This window comes from Lonchura striata, chromosome 18 (assembly GCF_050655825.1).
Source record: "Lonchura striata isolate lonStrDom1 chromosome 18, ASM5065582v1, whole genome shotgun sequence".
NCBI classification, from domain to species: Eukaryota; Metazoa; Chordata; class Aves; order Passeriformes; family Estrildidae; genus Lonchura; species Lonchura striata.
This window is the reverse complement of record NC_140720.1, coordinates 11579754-11598157: the sequence shown is the minus strand read 5'-3', so window position 1 is coordinate 11598157 and position 18404 is coordinate 11579754. Positions and strand designations below refer to the sequence as shown.

At 59.3% G+C, this 18404-nt stretch overlaps 1 protein-coding gene across 3 annotated transcripts in view; it reads right to left on the bottom strand.

Moving 5' to 3' along the window:
• LOC110475147 (TBC1 domain family member 24) overlaps window positions 1-18404 on the bottom strand; it is a 186240-nt gene that overhangs the window by 166983 nt on the left and 853 nt on the right. The window contains exons 2-7 of one of the 3 annotated variants that reach the window (XR_014949344.1): window positions 17225-18360; window positions 16663-16821; window positions 16244-16307; window positions 15892-15987; window positions 15477-15747; window positions 14319-14716 (exon numbers count right to left, since the gene is read on the bottom strand). Coding sequence is in view for 2 of the 3 variants with exons in the window: in XM_021539063.3 (XP_021394738.3) it covers window positions 14571-14716; window positions 15477-15747; window positions 15892-15987; window positions 16244-16307; window positions 16663-16821; window positions 17225-18260 (1772 nt within the window). In the remaining variant the exon portion in view is untranslated. Of the gene's footprint in view, window positions 1-14221; window positions 14717-15476; window positions 15748-15891; window positions 15988-16243; window positions 16308-16662; window positions 16822-17224; window positions 18361-18404 lie in introns of those variants that run through there. The other 2 variants (XM_021539063.3, XM_085556905.1) reach the window with 2 other exon arrangements.

Genomic DNA, 18404 nt, shown 5'->3' with positions numbered 1-18404 from the left:
CAGCTCCTCCTCCCCGTGTTTGTTTCCAGCAGGCTGACTCCCCACAAATAAAGGATTAATTGAGGCTGTTACAGTTAACTGGAAAGGGCCCTGCAGCATGAATTCGGGATCCTAAACACAACCAGTTTCAGGTCGGTAATTAGCACACTTCACTCATTGCAGGTGCACCCTGGGAGCTCTGAAACAAGTACAGGATCAGCAAGAAAAATATCTGGAAGCAATGGCAGTGATTTCAGAGAGCTCTCTGGCTTGAACACCAATTGGGTTGCCTCATTAGGGCTGCTCCGTTACTGGAAAGCCTTTGGGCACTGGGGCAAAATCCTGACATTCATCTCCAGCCTGCAGAGTCAGGGCCCCCCAAATTCCCATAGTGCAGGTGTGGCTGGACCCCTCCAGTGAGAGCATGGGCAGGTCATTCAGCCTCCTGGGCTCATTTTGTGCCTCTCTGAGCAGCAGAAGAGTTTCTGGGTGCTGGAGGGTGGTGGGGGTCTGTGTGCACAGAGCTGGGGAAGGCTGAGGGGATAAACCCCTCCGCAGGGCTCTGGTTCTGCCCCTGCTCGGGGCAGCCACACAGAGCTGGGAGCTCTTGGAGCTTTGCTGGACCAGCCCCCAGCACGGACAGGAGGAGCAGGATAAATCCCAGATCCTCTGAATCCCCCCACGGGCAAACCCCGCTGCTCTGTCCAAGCTTGCTCAGGTTCATTCACGAAGAAGGAGCTGACTCTTTCTTCCAGGAGCTGAAACTCGTCCTGAACAGTCACTGTGGGATGTGAGGGCCTTCCTGGGGTTGCTGGGCAGAGCTGGGGGCTGGAGGCTGTGCCAGGATAAGATTAGCAACCCTTGGGCTGGGAAAAGGAGTTCCTGCAAGGGTTCTTATGGCTGGGGTTTGCACGGTGCTGTCCTTGTCCCTCTGCTCTCCAACATCCTGCTCAGGCCAGCCCTGGAGATGGGCATGGGGTTTTGGGCTCTTCCAGCCCAGCATCCTGTGGTGCTGCTGTGACAGAGGCTCAGGCTGAAAACAAAACCAAAGGCAGCCAAGTAAATCACCCGTGATGGAAACAGTGTGCAGAGTGGGCAGCTGGAGCGAGAAGGGCAGAAAGGGAAGGTCTGGCAGCAGCCCTGTGATGCCAGCAGGGCTGGGTGTCCCCAGTGTGGCAGCCAGTGCCCCAGCAGTGAGCTCAGCCTGCCCACGAAGGGCACTGGGCATCTCCTCCCCAGGAGCCACGAGACAAGATCAGAGCTGCCAGGGAACAGGGCACCACAGAGGGGCCACAGAGACCCCCTGTGTGCCAGCCTGTGGGAGCTGGGACCCTCTGCCACTCTCCAGTGGCCATTTCCCCATGGACACTTCCCTGGTGTTCTTCTGCAAAGGGCAGCAAATGCCCCAGGGGCTGTGGTCAGTGAGCCAGGACAGTGACAGCCACGGCCTGGCTGCCCAGGGGCTGTGGTCAGTGAGAGCAGGACAGTGACAGCCATGGCCTGGCTGAGCAAATTCCCCAGGGCCTGTGGTCAGTGAGAGCAGGACAGTGACAGCCATGGCCTGGCTGAGCAAATTCCCCAGGGCCTGTGGTCAGTGAGCCAGGACAGTGACAGCCATGGCCTGGCTGCCCAGGGGCTGTGGTCAGTGAGCCAGGACAGTGACAGCCATGGCCTGGCTGCCCAGGGGCTGTGGTCAGTGAGCCAGGACAGTGACAGCCATGGCCTGGCTGCCCAGGGGCTGTGGTCAGTGAGCCAGGACAGTGACAGCCAAAGGTCCTCCTTGCCCCCTTGTCACAGCCTGTGCTGGAGCACAGAAATCCCCAGGGAAGGAGACACCAGCTCGAATGTTTCATGTCTTTATTCACAGACAGCCAACATCAGTGAAACCTGCCTGACAAACTGCCCCCGAGGACTGCAGAAATACCTTTTCCATCTGCAAATGGGCTGTTAATAGGGGAAGATTTAGAGGCTCCAAAAGCATTCGATAAAAGTGTGTGGGAGCAAAGTGCAGAGCCTGAGCTAATTCTGCTCTGCTGGATCAGGAACACTCGTCTGGGCTCTGGCAGGATGCAGAGAGTGCCAGAGCTGCTGCTGGGGAGGCTCAGGAGCTGCTGGGCTTTTATACCCACCGGGGGCTTGTCTCAAGCTTGGTGACTCATAAGACAAAAATATGGTCTAGAGGATAGACGCTGTTGCTTCAGTGCTGGAAAATCTAAGATAAAGGCCAGAAATATTTTAAACTGAACTCCAGCAAGTCCAGAGATAGGGAAGGACATTAGGGCTTCTTGCCTGTGCCAAAAATAGAGCACATCAAGGAAAACAGCCTGGAACAATGGTGCAGGAAAAGCTTATCTCCAGGAGCAAAGTAGCACAGGTTTCTTTACAGTGCCTGAAAAAAATCCCAACAAAATAAGACAAAAGGATGGCCTTGTTCTAGATCCTTGTTTCAGCTTTCCCGAAGGGCCCTCCCAGATCAGATGTGTTGATGGATTTTGAGGATGCAAAGCACTGAGGCTGAGGTGGCTCACCTGGCCAGGCAGGGCCACACATCAGTGCTGATGAAGGTCAGCAGCGAGCAGTGGAAATGCAGAATTTAATCTGCACTGCCACACTCCACAAATGGAGCAAACTGAGGAGCAGCCCTGGGCAGGGCAGGCAGCTCCAGCTGCTGGGCAGTGCCGGAGCTGATGCCAGGGCTGTTTGTGGCACAGTTTGTGTCCCTGGCACTGGGGCTGTGACACCCCTGGGCACCAGGGCTGGGGAGAGCAGCTCAGGATTTGCTCCCCTGGGCTGGGGTGATGCTCGAGAGGCACCTGCTGCAACCAGGACGCCACACAAACCCTGGCGAGTGCACTATCGTGAGGATTGTGTAAATATTTTTATTAACTTCACCTGGAATCTACATGATGGGGAGATTTTTATCACATTTACTGACAAAACAGCTTTTTCTGGGAGGGAGGAGGAGGATGAGTAAGTGCTGGAGCAGAATTCCTGCAGTGATCTCACAGCTGATGAAAGCAGCCCGATAGGAGCAAGGGGCCAGCCACCCCCAGAGCACGGAGGACTCACAATTCCTGGTGCTGGCAGTGCCTGGAGTTGCTGTCTGTCTGAGCCAGGAGCAAGGGCAGCTCCAGGGGCTGTGCCTGGCCCAGGGAGCCCCACCGAGGGGCTGGAGGAGCCGTGGCTGGTGGCTGTGGGGTGGGTGCTCCACGGCAGGGCACCCTGCGGGAGGCTGGCAAGGGGGAACAGCTCCAGAGCTGAGGCATCACCAGGTCTGGATCAGTCCAGGGTGTGGGGCAGACAGACTGCAAAGCTCCACACCTCTCTGCATCCCCAGGGATTGCCAAACCCTGCCCAGGGCGGCCTCACCCCGCAGCCATGCCAGCCCCGGGAGGATGGGCTGGGATGCAGGGGCATGGCAGAGCCCGAGGTGCTGCCAGCAGTTTCTGTAACTTTGCTGCTGCACTGCCATAAATATCCTGTATAAATGGTGTTTGTTGGGGAATTACAGGAACGGGAGGTGGGGGGGATGGTGTTTTGTGTCTGTCACCCCCCTGCCCCACCCCTGGGGCTCAGCACCCTACAGAAGCACGGACACCTCCTGTGGCCCTGTTATCAAATTCCTGACATTCACCTCGATTTCCCCTGTGGCACGGCCAGGGCCAGCCCCCGGGCCATGGCACTTTGTGTCTTTGAGCCTCCTCTGTGGTTCAAACATTCGGGAATGCTGCGCAGGAACATCTCAGTGTGCCTTGGGCTCTGGACAGAAGAATGGATTTAATGAAAACATGGTTCAGGGCATGAAAAGGTGTTGGGGCAAAAATAGAAAGAATTTGGTAAATCCCCCAAAAGCAGACGTTCAACCATTTTTCCCAAAGAGTTTTCTTAAGGGGAATTTTGCTTCCAGCTCGATCCAACAAAAACAAGGAGTCATTTTCTGTGCATTTTCTGTGCATTGTATCACTGGAGGAGCGTGAGAGAGACACGGGTGCAGTGTGGGAGCTGCTGGGGACACTCGGGGGCTGCCTGTCCCGAGAGCAGGACTTTGGGGACAATTCTGGGCTTTCTCTGCTGGAAGAGAAGGTGCCCCCCAGCCCTGGAGGAACATTTCTGGGCAAGGTCCTGCTCCTCTCACCTCTGGGCTGTGCTGGCTGTGCAGCCCAGGCCAGGGCTGGCAGGGAGGTGTCCCGGGGCAGGGAAGGGCTGGAATGTCCCCGAGGTTCTTGCACAAGCCCCACTGTCAGCAGATGCCCAGGTGGGGCAGGGACAGAGCTGCTCCGCCGGGAATGCCGGCAGGAGCCCTGGGGATGGAGCCTGTCCTGGGGTGACCCACGGCCCCGACTGCTTCTCCTGCTTCTCGTGCTTGGGAGCCCCAAAACCCCACGGGAACAAGGAACTGCTGTGCCAAAGCTGTGCCAAAGCAGTCGGGGCTGGGCACTGCCCACCTGCAGCCCTGGCACGGGAGGGACACAATGAGATTCCCAACCAGCCCCAGGTACCCTGTTCCCACTGTTCCCATCCAAATGAGCAATTCCCAGCTGTCCCAGAGGTCAGCTCTGGAGTCACAGGGGTGCTTTGGAAAGGTGGGACCTCTCATCAGTTCTGGCCCAGGTATTTTCTCAGAATTAATGAGTTTTAGGGCTGTTTCCTCTCTGTCACGCTGTGTTTGCCTCCAGCCTGCAGCGCCCCAGGAGCGAGGAGCGCCTCATCATTTCAGAGTCAATGCAGTGCAGGAACTGCTGCATGAGGAGCATGTTTGACCCTGTTGGCAGGACCCGTGCTGATTGTCACCCATGGGAACCCCCCACCCTCACCTCAGGCCCCCAGCCTGGGACAGGCAATGCGCTCTGGGGGTGCAAACCAGCAGCTCGGAGTGTCAGACAAATCCAAGCTCAGCTGTGCTCCAGCCCTCGCCCTGCACCCCTTTGGTCCCCTCCAGCAATTCCCAGATCCAGCAATTCCCAGATCCAGCAAATCCCAGACCCAGAAATTCCCAGATCCAGCAATTCCCAGATCCAGCAATTCCCAGATCCAGCAATTCCCAGATCCAGCAATTCCCAGATCCAGCAAATCCCAGACCCAGAAATTCCCAGATCCAGCAATCCCCAGATCCAGCAATTCCCAGACCCAGCAATTCCCAGATCCAGCAATTCCCAGATCCAGCAAATCCCAGACCCAGAAATTCCCAGATCCAGCAATCCCCAGATCCAGCAATTCCCAGACCCAGCAATTCCCAGATCCAGCAAATCCCAGACCCAGAAATTCCCAGACCCAGCAATTCCCAGATCCAGCAGTTCCCAGATCCAGCAGTTCCCAGATCCAGCAATTCCCAGATCCAGCAATCCCCAGATCCAGCAATCCCCAGATCCAGCAATTCCCAGACCCAGCAATTCCCAGACCCAGCAATTCCCAGATCCAGCAGTTCCCAGATCCAGCCCCACTCCCCGAGCATCCCTCGCTCTGTCCCGTGGCTGCCCCTGCACCCCAAGGAAAGAATGCAGCTTTGCAAAAGCAAGGCAGGAACAAAGCAGCAAAAGAGCAGTTTGGTATTATTTTCTTTTCTGGGCCATTTTGAATTAATTAAGGAAAGTGATCTAAACTATAAATACCCTCCTTCACGTATGATTTATGGCCTGTTTGTTCTGGATTGGTATGTGCTTAATCTCTAATTGGGAGCCCACCATCTGTTTTTATTGATCCCCTTGCCAGGAGAGTTATTGCTCTCCTTGGCCTTATAAGGGAAAATTAGGTATGTGCTGAGGAGCCGGGGCCAGGGCTGCCCTGACGTCAGGCCTGGAGCTGCCTGTGCTTCCCAGCTCTGCCAGCCAGGCTCCCACCCGTGTGAGGGTGAGTGGGGTGCCCCGATGTCCCCCCAGCATCCAGCCTCCCCTCCTGCCCACAGCGGGCTCGCTCTCCTGGGAAAAGAATGGTGAGGGGAAGAGGCTGGCGTGGCTGCGGTGGTTTTTGGCTGTAAATCAGGATTCTGCCGGCCCAGCCTGGGTGCTTTCAAAGGTGGGAGTGTCTCCAGAGAAAACAGGATTTATTCATGGCACCTGGAGGGCTCGGGTGTGTTATTCAGTGGAGAGATAGCAGAGCCCCAGCCCAGCCCGTGTGCCCCGCATGGCCAGAGCAGGGAGGGCAGGACAAGAGCTCTCAGGAACGTTTTGAGGCTTAAAGGAATGTTTTGAGGCTTAAAGGAATGTTTTGAGGCTTAAAGGAAGGCCGTGGATGTGAAGGAAGAAGTGCCATTTACCCAGAGAAAGGCAGTGGCAGTGCCGTGGCAGCTGCCCCCAAAGGGAAGGGGGTCCCTGTCCCCCCACCAGCCGGTCCCAGGTGATGCCCCTGGCCCCCAAACCCGGCTGGGCTGTGCTGGGAGCCCCGCTGAGGTGGGCTGAGGCTCCCTGGGGCACTGCAGGCACCCAGAGCTGCCCTGGCACAGCTGCTGGGCACATGGCGATGCCCAGGGCACCCAGCCCCTGCCCGGGGTCTCTGGGGACATCCAGGAGATTCGGGGACAGGACGGGGACCGTCCCTCCCCATCCCCTGGTGTGTGTGGGGAGACCCTCCCCATCCCCTGGGGAACCCCCAGGGATGGGGGCACAGCGAGCCCCTGGCTCTGCATTTTGTATCCACCACAAAATGCCTCAAATGCATTTGCAGTCAGGAAGGAGCTGCTGTAATTTGCTCAGTCTCCCACATCCTCCCGTGGTTATTATTTTAAGCCATTTCCCTGATTTCAGGGCCTGGTCTAGAGATCCCCATTCCCAGACTGACTGATGCCTGTGATGACAGGATTTCTGCTGTTGGGCAAATTAATTTCCCATGGGATTGTGGCCTAATATATAAATATAAAACTGACACATTTTTACTGGGTTGAAAGGAAAATAGCTCCAGCTCACATGAGATAAGGCTTGTGGGAGATAAGGCAGCAGTTGGAGTGTGAATTGCCATGAAGATCCCACTTTTCCCACAGATCCCTGGTGATGTTTGCTGGCCTGGCTGTGCCTTGATAAGTGTCAGCAGCGTTAATGCAACCTTTGGATCTGCTTCATCTCACCCTCAGCTGCCTTCTCCAGGCACAGCAAACGGCTGCAGGGTGGGAAGGGAGAGTTCTGTCTGCCTGGATCCACAGGATTCTGTGAATTCACAGAGTTCTGTGGCCTTGGGTTTGAGGGATCTGCCTGGGGATGTTCCCTCAGGGTGATTAAATCCTGGAGAGTGTGCTGGGGGCTCTGCAGGACCAGGGCTGGGGCACACACACATTGTGGGGGCAGGAAGGAGCAGCAGGATTTATTTACCTGCACCCTGGAGCCCAGGCATGGCCAGAGCTCTTGGCCTGTCCCTGTGTCCTGGCAGATCCATCCCATCCCATCCCATCCCATCCCATCCCATCCCATCCCATCCCATCCCATCCCATCCCATCCCATCCCATCCCATCCCATCCCATCCCATCCCATCCCATCCCATCCCATCCCATCCCATCCCCAGATGGAATGTGCTGGAAGTGGTGCCGTGGGCAAGCAGCTCCTGAAAAGCAGATCTGAGCAGAAAATGCCAGAGCTGGAAGGATTTCTGTCTTTCCAGAGCAGCCTGCCTGCCAAGCATGAGCAATCCTTAGAAAGAGCTCAGGGGTGGATTGCAAAATCTACCCCGCCTGCAGTGGGTTTGAACACTTCAATCCCCCTTTAATGATACTGCCCAGGAAATGACAAAGCTTTAGGAAAACAGCCGGGTTGGATTCTGCCTTGGGACATTTCAAATCGTTGCACACATTTTTTTTTTTTTTGTGCAGCTCAGCAAAACCCTACAACATCCTGCCCCAGCTTTCCTTGTTTCCCTGACACTTCTGGCACAAAAATTGGACACTGCAGCAGATTCCAAGGCTCGGTTGCATCCAGGTTTGCCCTGTGCTGGAGGGGTCTGGTTTGGATCACTCTGCTTTCAAGTTTTTGGGTGACAGCTCCGCGGGGATTTTGGGAAGGAGCTCCCCTGACTGACACTTGGTGTTTTCTCCTCTGCTGCCCCTGCAGTCGTGCCCATGGGTGACACTGCCAGGGATGCTGCAGTGGGAAGGGATTTGCCTAAATTCCACAGGCACGTGCAGTGGCACTGCTCAGGGAATGCCTGGCAGGAATTTCTGGGTGCCCAATGTTCCACAGGGGCCATCCCAGCTGTGAGCTCAGGGCAGGGAATGCTCAGGGCTGAGCAGACTGCACTAGGGAAAGGAAATAAAACATTGGTGTTCTTCCAGTGGTTAATGAGTAAATATTAAGCTGTTTAGAGGTTTTGTTACAGGAGATGTTTATGGGGTTATAGCTTTTAAAACAGAACATTGAGAGCCTTTGTGCAGCATCCAGGTCATTCACAAGAGGAGGTTACACTTGAAAAAATCCACATTAGATTTAATAGTGTTTGCTTGAGGCCACAGCAAGAAGGGAGACCCAGGAAGGGAACCAGAGGCATTTCCAGAAATCTCTCTGAACCTACAAACAGCAAAATGCCAGCTTTGGGCTCGTGTAGGGCTTTTGGACAGCAAATCATGCAGCACAGGCCAGGGCTGGCACCTGGGCAGTGTCACTGCAGCACACAGCTTGTGTCCCTGGCACTGGGGCTGTGTGTGGCACACAGTTTGTGTCCCTGGCACTGGGCTGTGTGTGGCACACAGTTTGTGTCCCTGGGCTGTGTGTGGCACACAGTTTGTGTCCCTGGCACTGGGCTGTGTGTGGCACAGTTTGTGTCACTAGCTGTGTGTGGCACACAGTTTGTGTCCCTGGCACTGGGCTGTGTGTGGCACAGTTTGTGTTACTGGTCTGTGTGTGGCACACAGTTTGTGTCCCTGGGCTGTGTGTGGCACAGTTTGTGTCTCTGATATTCAGGTGCAGCAGCAGAGCTTTGGCCTCAGGAGCCTTCAGCAGGCTTGGAAACCTGTGTGCAGAAAACTGGAGGCTCAAATGTGGGAATTGCTCCTGGCAGCAGGTGGGAAGGGGCTGCCAGCTCCTCTCAGCTGTCAGGGGCACGAGCAGCAGATCCTGATTTCCTCCAGGACCTTCAGACATCAGCCTGAGTGAAGCAGCTCATTAAGAGCAGCTAATTGCCGCATTCATTTGTGAAATGAATTTTTCAAGGTTAATTTAGTTTAGCACTGAGAGGCCTCCATTTAGCTGTGGAGAGGGTGAACTGCGTGTGCCACACATCCCTCGCTCCCTCCTCTCTGGACAGAGCATCCAGGCTGGCAGCTCAATCCTGGGGCGCTCCCGGGGGGCTGGGAGGGGGTGCCCTGAGCTCTGGTGGGCATCCCGGGGGATGCCAGCACTGGTCCCAGCACAGCCAGGTGAGCAGCAGGCCAGCTTGGCCCGGGCTTGATGCAGACACCAGCTTTGCTTTGGCAGGATGAGCAATCCCTTCAAAACCATTGCAGGGGTACTGGGAAAGCAGAGCCCGAAACGTGACGGGTTCAGTCAAGCTTTGCTCTTCACCTCCCTGATTCCATTCCCCCTTTGCCATGGGGCTTCCAAACAAACCTCCCTGTCTGCTGGGCTCCCAGGTGGCTTTAAGGACAGAGGGACAGCCTGTGGGGGCAAAAGGGACATTTGCTAAACTGGGATGGAGCCTGGTGTGCATTTTCTGCTCCTGGCAGACTGAAGTCCAAGGAAGAAACAAGTGCAGAGCTTTTTGTGATGCATCATTTCAGCTCCAGAGGCTGCAGCAGCCTTTGCTGTCTCATCGTGGCCCAAAGCAGCTGGGCAGGGCTCTCAGTGCTGTGGGACACCAGCTGTGGGGTCTCTGCCCATGCAGGAGAAGAGGGAACCTCTGTCCATCATCACCCACAACCCCCAAGGAAGGAATCGGCAGAGCCCAGACCTGCCCAGAGCTGAAGAGAAGATGGTGGGGATGGAGAGGAGCTGGAGCAGAGCTGGTGGGGATGGGCAGGAGATGGTGGGGATGGGGAGGAGCTGGTGGAGCAGAGCTGGTGGGGCTGGGCAGGAGCTGGTGGAGCAGAGCTGGTGGGGCTGCACGTGTCCCACCTGAGCACAGCCCGCCTGGGGAAATGGGCTGTCTCATGGACACATCCTGTGTTTGCAGAGCACCCGCCAGCTGGGACAGTGCAGATGTTTCCTGTCTCCCTGGATCTGCTGAGAGCCTTTTCCCCGCTGGGGGCAGTTCCTGACCCGAGCTGGGGCAGGGACGTGCCCGGGCAGTGCCCATGCCCCCTGCCCAGCCCTGGCCAGGCGGGAGGCAGCTCGGGGAGGCAAGGCCAGCTCCGGGCAGGGCAGGGAGGCTGCCCCGTGAGCCGTGCCAGCCCTCCCGGAGCAGCCCTGGGCAGGACGGGGGCTGCAGCGGGCAGGAAGACCCCAGGGGTGGGCAGGATGGAGGATGTGACTATTGACTGGCCTCCCTTGTTGAGTCTCTGGCTTTTCCTCCTCTGGACCCCTGGAGCTGAGTCTGGCCACATCCTCTGGCTGGAGACTGCGTTTGGGAACAGACAAAGCCCGTTCACCCCCTTTTCTGCCGGGGCAGAGTGCAGCTGGCTCAGCCCTCACAGGCAGCTTTTGCTTTCCAAAGCTGCTGCGCTCCAGAGTGTAACATGTAAAATACATTATAAAATAATTTGTGCTAAATGAAATTAAAAACCACAGCTTCTTCTGTACTGAAAGCAGTGTTGGGAAACAAGCAGCTAAGGGATAGAAATCCAAAATGCCAAAGAGACACTATCTCCAGAAATGCATTTCAAGGGGTTTCTTGTCTGACAAGACCCCAGCTGGAGACATTTTTTAATAGGCACCATCAGAAGCTTATCCTGGAGATTTTCACCTGACAGGATTCCAGCGATTTTCCACCAGTTCTGGGAAAGCACAATAATATGCTAAAGAAGACCCCTTCCAAAGCCTGAGAGGCTGCATAAAAATGGACCCTTCAGAACTGACCCTGAGAGACCCACGGGGACTTTGGTGTGACAGAGGCCAAATCCTGAGTCTCTCCAACACTGATCATCTGGCCCAGAATCGAATCACTTGTGGCTTTCTTTTTTTAAATTTATACTTTGATCATTTAATAAAATTCTTTAATTATTACATAGCAGCATTGATTTATGACAAGAGGGATGGCTGGAGCCAGCCTCCCTCTCCTCCCTGCGCAGCTTTTGGGGCTCCACGGCAGCGCCTGGGCTGAGCTGAGGGGATTTAGCTCCGAGTTTTCCTGCTGAGCTGCAGTGAGCCCTGTCCTGACCCTCTGGAGTGCCCAAGCACGGCCTCACCTGGGCTCACCTCTATTGGAAATGCAGGTGAGCCCAATGGGAAGGAATGCTGATGTCTGACTCAGTTCAGAAGGCTGAATGATTTCCTTATTATAACTATGCTAAAATACATTAATATATTAAAAGGGAGATACTAAAACTACATACTACTTGCTCTAACTCTCCCACAACTCCTGACCCTCTCTGAGAGCCCAGCCCCAGGCATGTTGGATTGGGCACCAGGCTCAAACAATCCTCACCAGAATCCAACCAAGCACTCACCCCAGGTAAACAATTCTCCACACACATTCCACATGGGAAAAACAAGGAGCAGAAATAGAAATTGTTTTCTCTTTCATTTCTCTCTGTGCACCTCTATGAAAAATCCTGAGAGGGAGCGAAATGTGTTTGCCACACACCTGAGCGCTTCTCCTGCTGCACTGAGCCAGGAGCAAACATTCCCTGGGATGTCTCCTGCAGGCAGAGCCGGGCAGGCGCTGGGTGAGGATGCCACCCTAGTGAGGATTTCTACCGCGCTGCTCCCACGAGCATCGCTCCTTCCTCCCGCCTGCCTGCGGCGGCGGCCGTGCACGGAGCAGGGATGCTCCCTGTCGGAGCAGCCGGGCTGCCCGGGCACGGAGCAGGGATGCTCCCTGTCGGAGCGGCCGGGCTGCCTGGGCACGGAGCAGGGATGCTCCCTGTCGGAGCGGCCGGGCTGCCCGGGCACGGAGCAGGGATGCTCCCTGTCGGAGCGGCCGTGCACGGAGCAGGGATGCTCCCTGTCGGAGCAGCCGGGCTGCCCGGGCACGGAGCAGGGATGCTCCCTGTCGGAGCGGCCGTGCACGGAGCAGGGATGCTCCCTGTCGGAGCAGCCGGGCTGCCAGGGCACGGAGCAGGGATGCTCCCTGTCGGAGCGGCCGGGCTGCCCGGGCACGGAGCAGGGATGCTCCCTGTCGGAGCGGCCGGGCTGCCCGGGCACGGAGCAGGGATGCTCCCTGTCGGAGCGGCCGGGCCGGGCTGCCTGGGCACGGGGAGAGCTGTGCTGGCAGCGCTGCCACCTCGGACAGCCCCTCTGCTCTTCCGTGCCTGCTCTCTGCAGACCCCAGGGTTCGGAGCAGGGCGGGTTACCCATCCTGCAGCCCCGGGGGAGGCACGGGGGGTGCTTGGGGACAGCTTCAAGCTGTGGTTGAGCTCGGGGGCTCCTTGTCCTTGCAGGGCACGCAGGACCCTGGCCAGGGATGCAGAAGCACAGACTGCTCTGTCCCTCGGCGCGCTGCGGTGACACAGCGCCCGGGATGCTTCCTGCTGTGCAGTATCTGCAGCTGTGCAGCATCTGCAGCTGCGGAGCTGCAAACTCGCTTGGACGCTGCAGGGAGGGGGCAGGAATTCTGCCCCAAGCCATTCCTTTTCCTGCCGAGCTGTGGGGCAGCTCGGTGACCTGCAGCCCTCCCTGGCTGGCACCCATCCTCGGAGCAGCACTGCTGGCACTGGGAGCAGAGCCCCTCGCCCTGCCCCGGGGCTGGCACCACCACGGCGGCCTGGAGGATTCCCAAACGCCCCAAAACCACAAGAGGTGAAAAAGCCGCGGGAATTGCAGCCAAAACGGGACAATTCCGCCGCTGTTCCTGGAAATGCCACGTCAGAGGCAGAGCACTCAGCACCCACCTGCATCTCCCAGCCTCCGCCTGCAATCCATCCCAGCCCGGAACGGGGCTCTGGGAGAGCGCTGCTGACGCACTCCTGACAAAATCCGTACCCAAAACTTCCCGGCAAAGGCCACGGGGAGCAAAGAGGAGAGTAGGAACGGAGACAAAAGCACAAGTGGAGCGCCTCGGGCTGGCAGCCGGAGTGCCGTGCTGGGACATTCCCTGATTTACTGCAAGAGTTCTGGCAGATGAGGAAAGAAGGGAGCAGAGTTTCTAAGCAGTGACAGCTCCCCGAGTCCTTTCCTTTCTTCCCTGGCCAGCTTTGCAAGGCTGCTTGAGACATTCAGCGGGTTTGGGGGCTGGATTGGGGGGGTTTGCGCTGGATTGGGGAGTTTTGTGCTGGATTGGGGAGTTTTGTGCTGGATTGGGGGGTTTTGTGCTGGACTGGGGAGGTTTGTGTTGGTTTGGGGGTTTTGTGCTGAATTGGCGAGTTTTGTGCTAGATTGGGGAGGTTTGTGCTGGATTGGGGGGTTTTGTGCTGGATTTGGGAGTTTTGTGCTAGATTGGCGAGTTTTGTGCTGGACTGGGGAGGTTTGTGCTGCATTGCTGGGCCCCGGTGCCCATCCCTGCTCCTCAGCCTGGGAACAGGGCTGTGCCAAGCTCCTTGCAGTGCCTCTGGCTCCTCAGGAGAGCCTTCCTCCCAGCGAGGGGAGCAGTGGGCACAGCTGAGCCATGGTGTGAGCCCTGAGCTCTGCTCCTGCCCCATCAGGGACCACCCCGATGTTCAGGCTCTGCCCTGGCTGTGGCCTGGAGTCCAGCAGAGCCCCGGGAGCAGCTCTGCTGTGTAGGCACTGCAGAAGCAGCAGCCAGCCCAGGGCTCCGCAGCTGCGGGCGGTGCTCCTGGGCTGAGCCTGGCAGCTCTGCACCCACTTTCCCACCCGAGCTGCTGCCAGGGCTTCCCTCCCCGGGGAGCCCCCGCCGGGCTGGGTGAGAGCAGCAGCTCTGCAGAAACCCGAGTGGGAATTGGTGGCTGGCAGGGAATTCCCACGAGGATCAGCACGGGAGGCCTTGGGAAGGGTCTGAGTGTGGCAAGCACATTTCTCTCTCTCTCAGGGTTTTTCATAGAGGTGCACAGAGAGAAATGAAAGAGCAAACAATTCCTATTTCTGCTCCTTGTTTTCCTATGTGGAATATGTTTGGAGAATTGTTTCCCTGGGGTGAGTGCTTGGTTGGATTCTGGTGAGGATTGTTTGAGCTGATGGCCAATCCAACCCACCTGGGGCTGGACTCTCAGAGAGGGTCATGAGTTGTTTTAGAGTTAAGAGTCAGAGAAAGTAGTATGTAGTTTTAGTATCCTCCTTTTGTATAGTATATTGATGTATTTTAGCACAGTTATAATAAAGAAATCATTCAGCCTTCTGAATTGAGTCAAACATTGTCTTTCTTCCCATTGGGTTCACCTGCATTTACAACAGTCTGAGTGCCCTCGGCTCCACCCAGTGCACCTGCTGTGGATGGCACAGCCCCCAGGCAGTGCCCATCCCCTCTCTGGGCAAACCCGCTGCTGTTTCTCCCCGTGCCTGGCATCGCCTCCTCAGGGCTCGGGATGCCAGCTGAGGAGCTGGAGGCTTTACCCCCGCCCGGCCGGGGTGGCCGGCGCGGGGAGGGGTCCCCGTGCCCGCGGGTGGCACACGGGGGTGTCCCCGCGGCATCTACGCGCTCTGGAAGCCCCACGCCTCCAAGAGCTGCACCTGGAAGTTCTCCCGGCAGAGCGGGGCGTTGTCGAAGGTCTCGCAGCGCTCCGTGCGCCCCCGGAGCAGGCTGGCGTCCAGGGCCAGCGCCTGGCCTCCGCCTCCACCTGCGGAGCGAGCGCGGCTCGGCTCGGCTCGGCGCGGCTGCCGCGGCCCCAGCCCCGGAGCGAGCCCGGCCGGGCTGGGGGGCTCCCCGGGGCTGGGGGGCTCCCCGGGGCTGGGGGGCTTCCCGGGGCTGGGGGGCTCCCCGGGGCTTTGGGGGTCCCCCGGGGCTTGGGAGCAGCTCCCGGGGCTGGGGAGCAGCTCCCGGGCTGCGGGAAGGGGAGCTGGCCTGGCTGCCCGGATCTGAACGCGATCCCCGGGTGGAGCTGCGGGGAGCCGGCAGGGATCCCCCTCATCAATATCGATCCCCTCTTATCGATATAGAGCCCTTTTATTGATATCAATCCCCCCTCACCGACAGGGAACCCCCCCCCCCTTATCCATAGGGATCCCCCCTTACTGATAGCGATCCTCCCTTATAGATATCGACCCCTTTGACTGGTATCGACCCCCCTTACCGATACCGACCCCCCTTGCCGATACCGACCGATAATTACCCCCCCCCCTTGCTGATATCAATCCCCCTTGCCGATGCCGATCCCCTTGCTGATACTGACCGATACTGACCCCCCCCCCCCCTTGCTGATATCGATCCCCCTTGCCGATGCCGATCCCCTTGCCGATACTGACCGATACTGACCCCCCCCCCCCTTGCTGATATCGATCCCCCTTGCCGATGCCGATCCCCTTGCCGATACTGACCGATACTGACCCCCCCCCCCTTGCTGATATCGATCCCCCTTGCCGATATCGATTCCCCCTTACCGATAACGATGCCGTCCCGGGAGCCGGACATGAACATGGACGCGGTTTCGGAGGGCAGCAGGAAGTGCCTGGTGGCCAGGAACGGGGACAGGCGGCCTCTCCTCTGCGGCGAGGGCACGGCCAGGTGCCTGGGGCTGCGGCTGTCCCGGGACGAGCCGGGCAGGCATTCGGGAGCGGGGGAAGGCGAGCGCTGCCGGGGGCGCGGCACGGCCTTGGCCAGCTCCGGCTTCTTGATGAGCACCCACTCGTACCTCTCTGCCTCGGGGCGCACCTGGCAGCGGGACACACCTGCCGTGACCTGCCGAGCCCCGCGGCACCGCCGCCAAGGCGCCGCTGCTGCGGCCGGGGCTGCACCTGGGCAAGGAAGGGACAGCGGGTCCTGGCAGGACACGCCCAGACACAAACCGAGACTTACAGTGAACACAAAGCACTCTCCTGTCCCAAAAAAGCCCGAGGTGGCTCCGCTCTTCTTCCTCTCGGCCCAGTCGGAGGAGAGAAACGCCCCACACACCTCGTGAGAGAGCACAGGGAGCCCAGGGGTGGGTCAGTCTCACTCGTGGCCTCTCTCCCCTCACCTCTGCTCCTGTTTCCCCGCACCCCCGGCTGAGCTGTGTCCTGGCGGCCAGAGGTGCAGTTTGTGCTGTGCTGGGAGCTGGCACAGACCCGGGCGGGGCGGGACAGGGGCCACACGGCCCCTGGGTGCTCCAGAAGTGCCCGTGGGATCCCCAGGCTGTCCCCTTGCCCAGCCCTGCCTGGGAAACGCTCACCTCCCCCTCGGTGGTTTTGATGAGCAGCACCGTGGGTTCGTAGCCTTCACAGCACGTGTAGAACCTGCAGAGATGGACAAGGGCAGGCTTGGGGGGAGCTGGAGCCCTGGGCAGGCTGTGCTGCTGTCCCTGGCCGCCCACAGCCTGCCTGGCACGGGGTGGCACTTGGGGACATCCCTGCCTGGCACACCCACGGGGCTCCCTGTGCCCCGGGCAGTGCCCAGGTGTTGGTGCCACCTGGGCCAGCCTCTGCCCTCTCCCCTAAGCCACGCTCAGGAGCCTGAATCGAGCCCAGGAGGGTCCCCAGCAGCCCCAGAGGTGGCCCAGGTCACTTGTGCTGCTCCTTTCTCCAGCAGCAAGCCCTGCCCGGGTCTCCCTGCCCGCCCGAGCTGCCCAGCCCTGGGCAGGTGAGGCCTCACCTCTGCAGGCTGCAGCCGTCCTCGGAGGTGGAGAAGAGCAGCAGCGGGGGGAAGAGCGAGAAGCGCTCGGGGATCCAGGACCAGACGAGGCGCATCTCCTGCACCGTGACAGTGCTGGAGCTGAACTTCTGCATGTCCACGGCCAGGTGGAAGGACGGCCTGCCAGGGGAGGGACATCAGGCCGGGCTGGGGTCCCTCTGCTTCTCGGGGCACAGCCCCTGCAGCAGGTTCTGCCCTGCCCTTTGCACTGTGAGCTCTGTGCCAACATCCCCGGCTCTGCTGTGCCCTGACAAGGGTTCCCGGTCTGGCTGTGCCCTGACAGGGTCCCCAGTCTGGCTGTGCCGTGCCCCTCAGAGGGTCCCCCAGCTCTGCTGTGCCATGTCCCCTGACAGGGTCCCTGGTCTGGCTGTGCCGTGTCCCCTGACAGGGTCCCCCAGGGGCTGCGAGGGCCCAGCCCAGCCACAGCTCTGGGAGGTTCCTGCAGCTCCCCCGGGGGCTCTCCACAGGAACTCACATTGTGGCAGCTCGGCCCCAGAGCTGGGGAGTGCAGAGCTCTCCTCACCTTCTCTGCACCACGGTGATGCCCCTCTCCACCAAGGCCTTCCTGTTGGCCATGTGGAGCAGCCAGATCTCCTTGCGGGAGAAGAGGCGGATGCCGAAGGCTCTCTCCAGGAGTTTGTCCGCAGACACGTGCTCGGCGATGTTCCTGACGAAAGCCTGCAGCTCCGCCTTGACGTCGGAGCCCTGCAGCCCGGCCGGGGCCGCCGAGAGCCGGAACTGCTTCAGCAGGGCCAGGGCGATGCGGTACAGCACCTTCTGGCCCTCCAGCAGGAACACGTCCAGCACGCGCACGGCGTAGCCGAAGGGCAGCCCGGGAAAGAGCCACGACAGCCACTCCGAGTAGACCTCGAGGACGTTGTCGGCGGCGCCGGCGATGAGCTTGTGGGCCGCCGGGCAGTGCTTGCTGGCCAGGTCCCCGAAGGTCATGCAGGAGGCCTGGTGGGCCAGGAAGGACTGGTCGATGTAGGCGGCGTGGGGCGCATTGCTGGCGATGAGGCGCGAGAGGCTCTCGAAGCACTGGGCCTCGTCCTCGCTGTAGTGCAGCAGCAGCGCGGCCAGCGCCGGCAGCAGGGGGCTGTGCGTGATGTCGGGGAACAGGGCGCCCACGCACACCAGGATCTTCTTCAGGGCCGTGACCCCATGCGGGCTGAGGCAGTAGGTGGGCACGGGGCAGCCCTCCAGGAACTCGGGCAGCGGGTGGGAGCTGACGCTGCGCTTCCCGAAGAGCCGGCCGGCCACGTCGCGGTAGGCCGGCGCGTCGGGCGTGACGAGGCGGCAGGAGACGCGCTGGATGAGCCGGGGGTAGAGCCGGGCCCGGCCCGCGTGGCTCCGGGCCCAGCAGCCTTCCCTCGCCAGCCGCTTCAGCTCCTTCGGGGGCCTGCCCAGCACGTCCCGCGGCACCGGCGCCGGCCCCCGCGGCTCCGGCATCTTGTCCCAGTCCACGAAGGGCCCACGGCCCCGGCACGAGGAGGTGTCGATGTCCCAGGTGTCGGCCTCGGACGTGACCACGATGGTGACCGGGGCCGAGCCGAGCATCTCTGCAGGGCAAAGAGCGTTTATTGAGCACCTTTCGCCGCCCCAGCCTGGCTCGGGGTGCTCTGAGCCTCACAGCCACGTCCTGGATTTCTTTGCTCTCCCCTGCAAAGGGAAGCGTTTCAGGCTTTGCCCTCTCCATCAGCTCC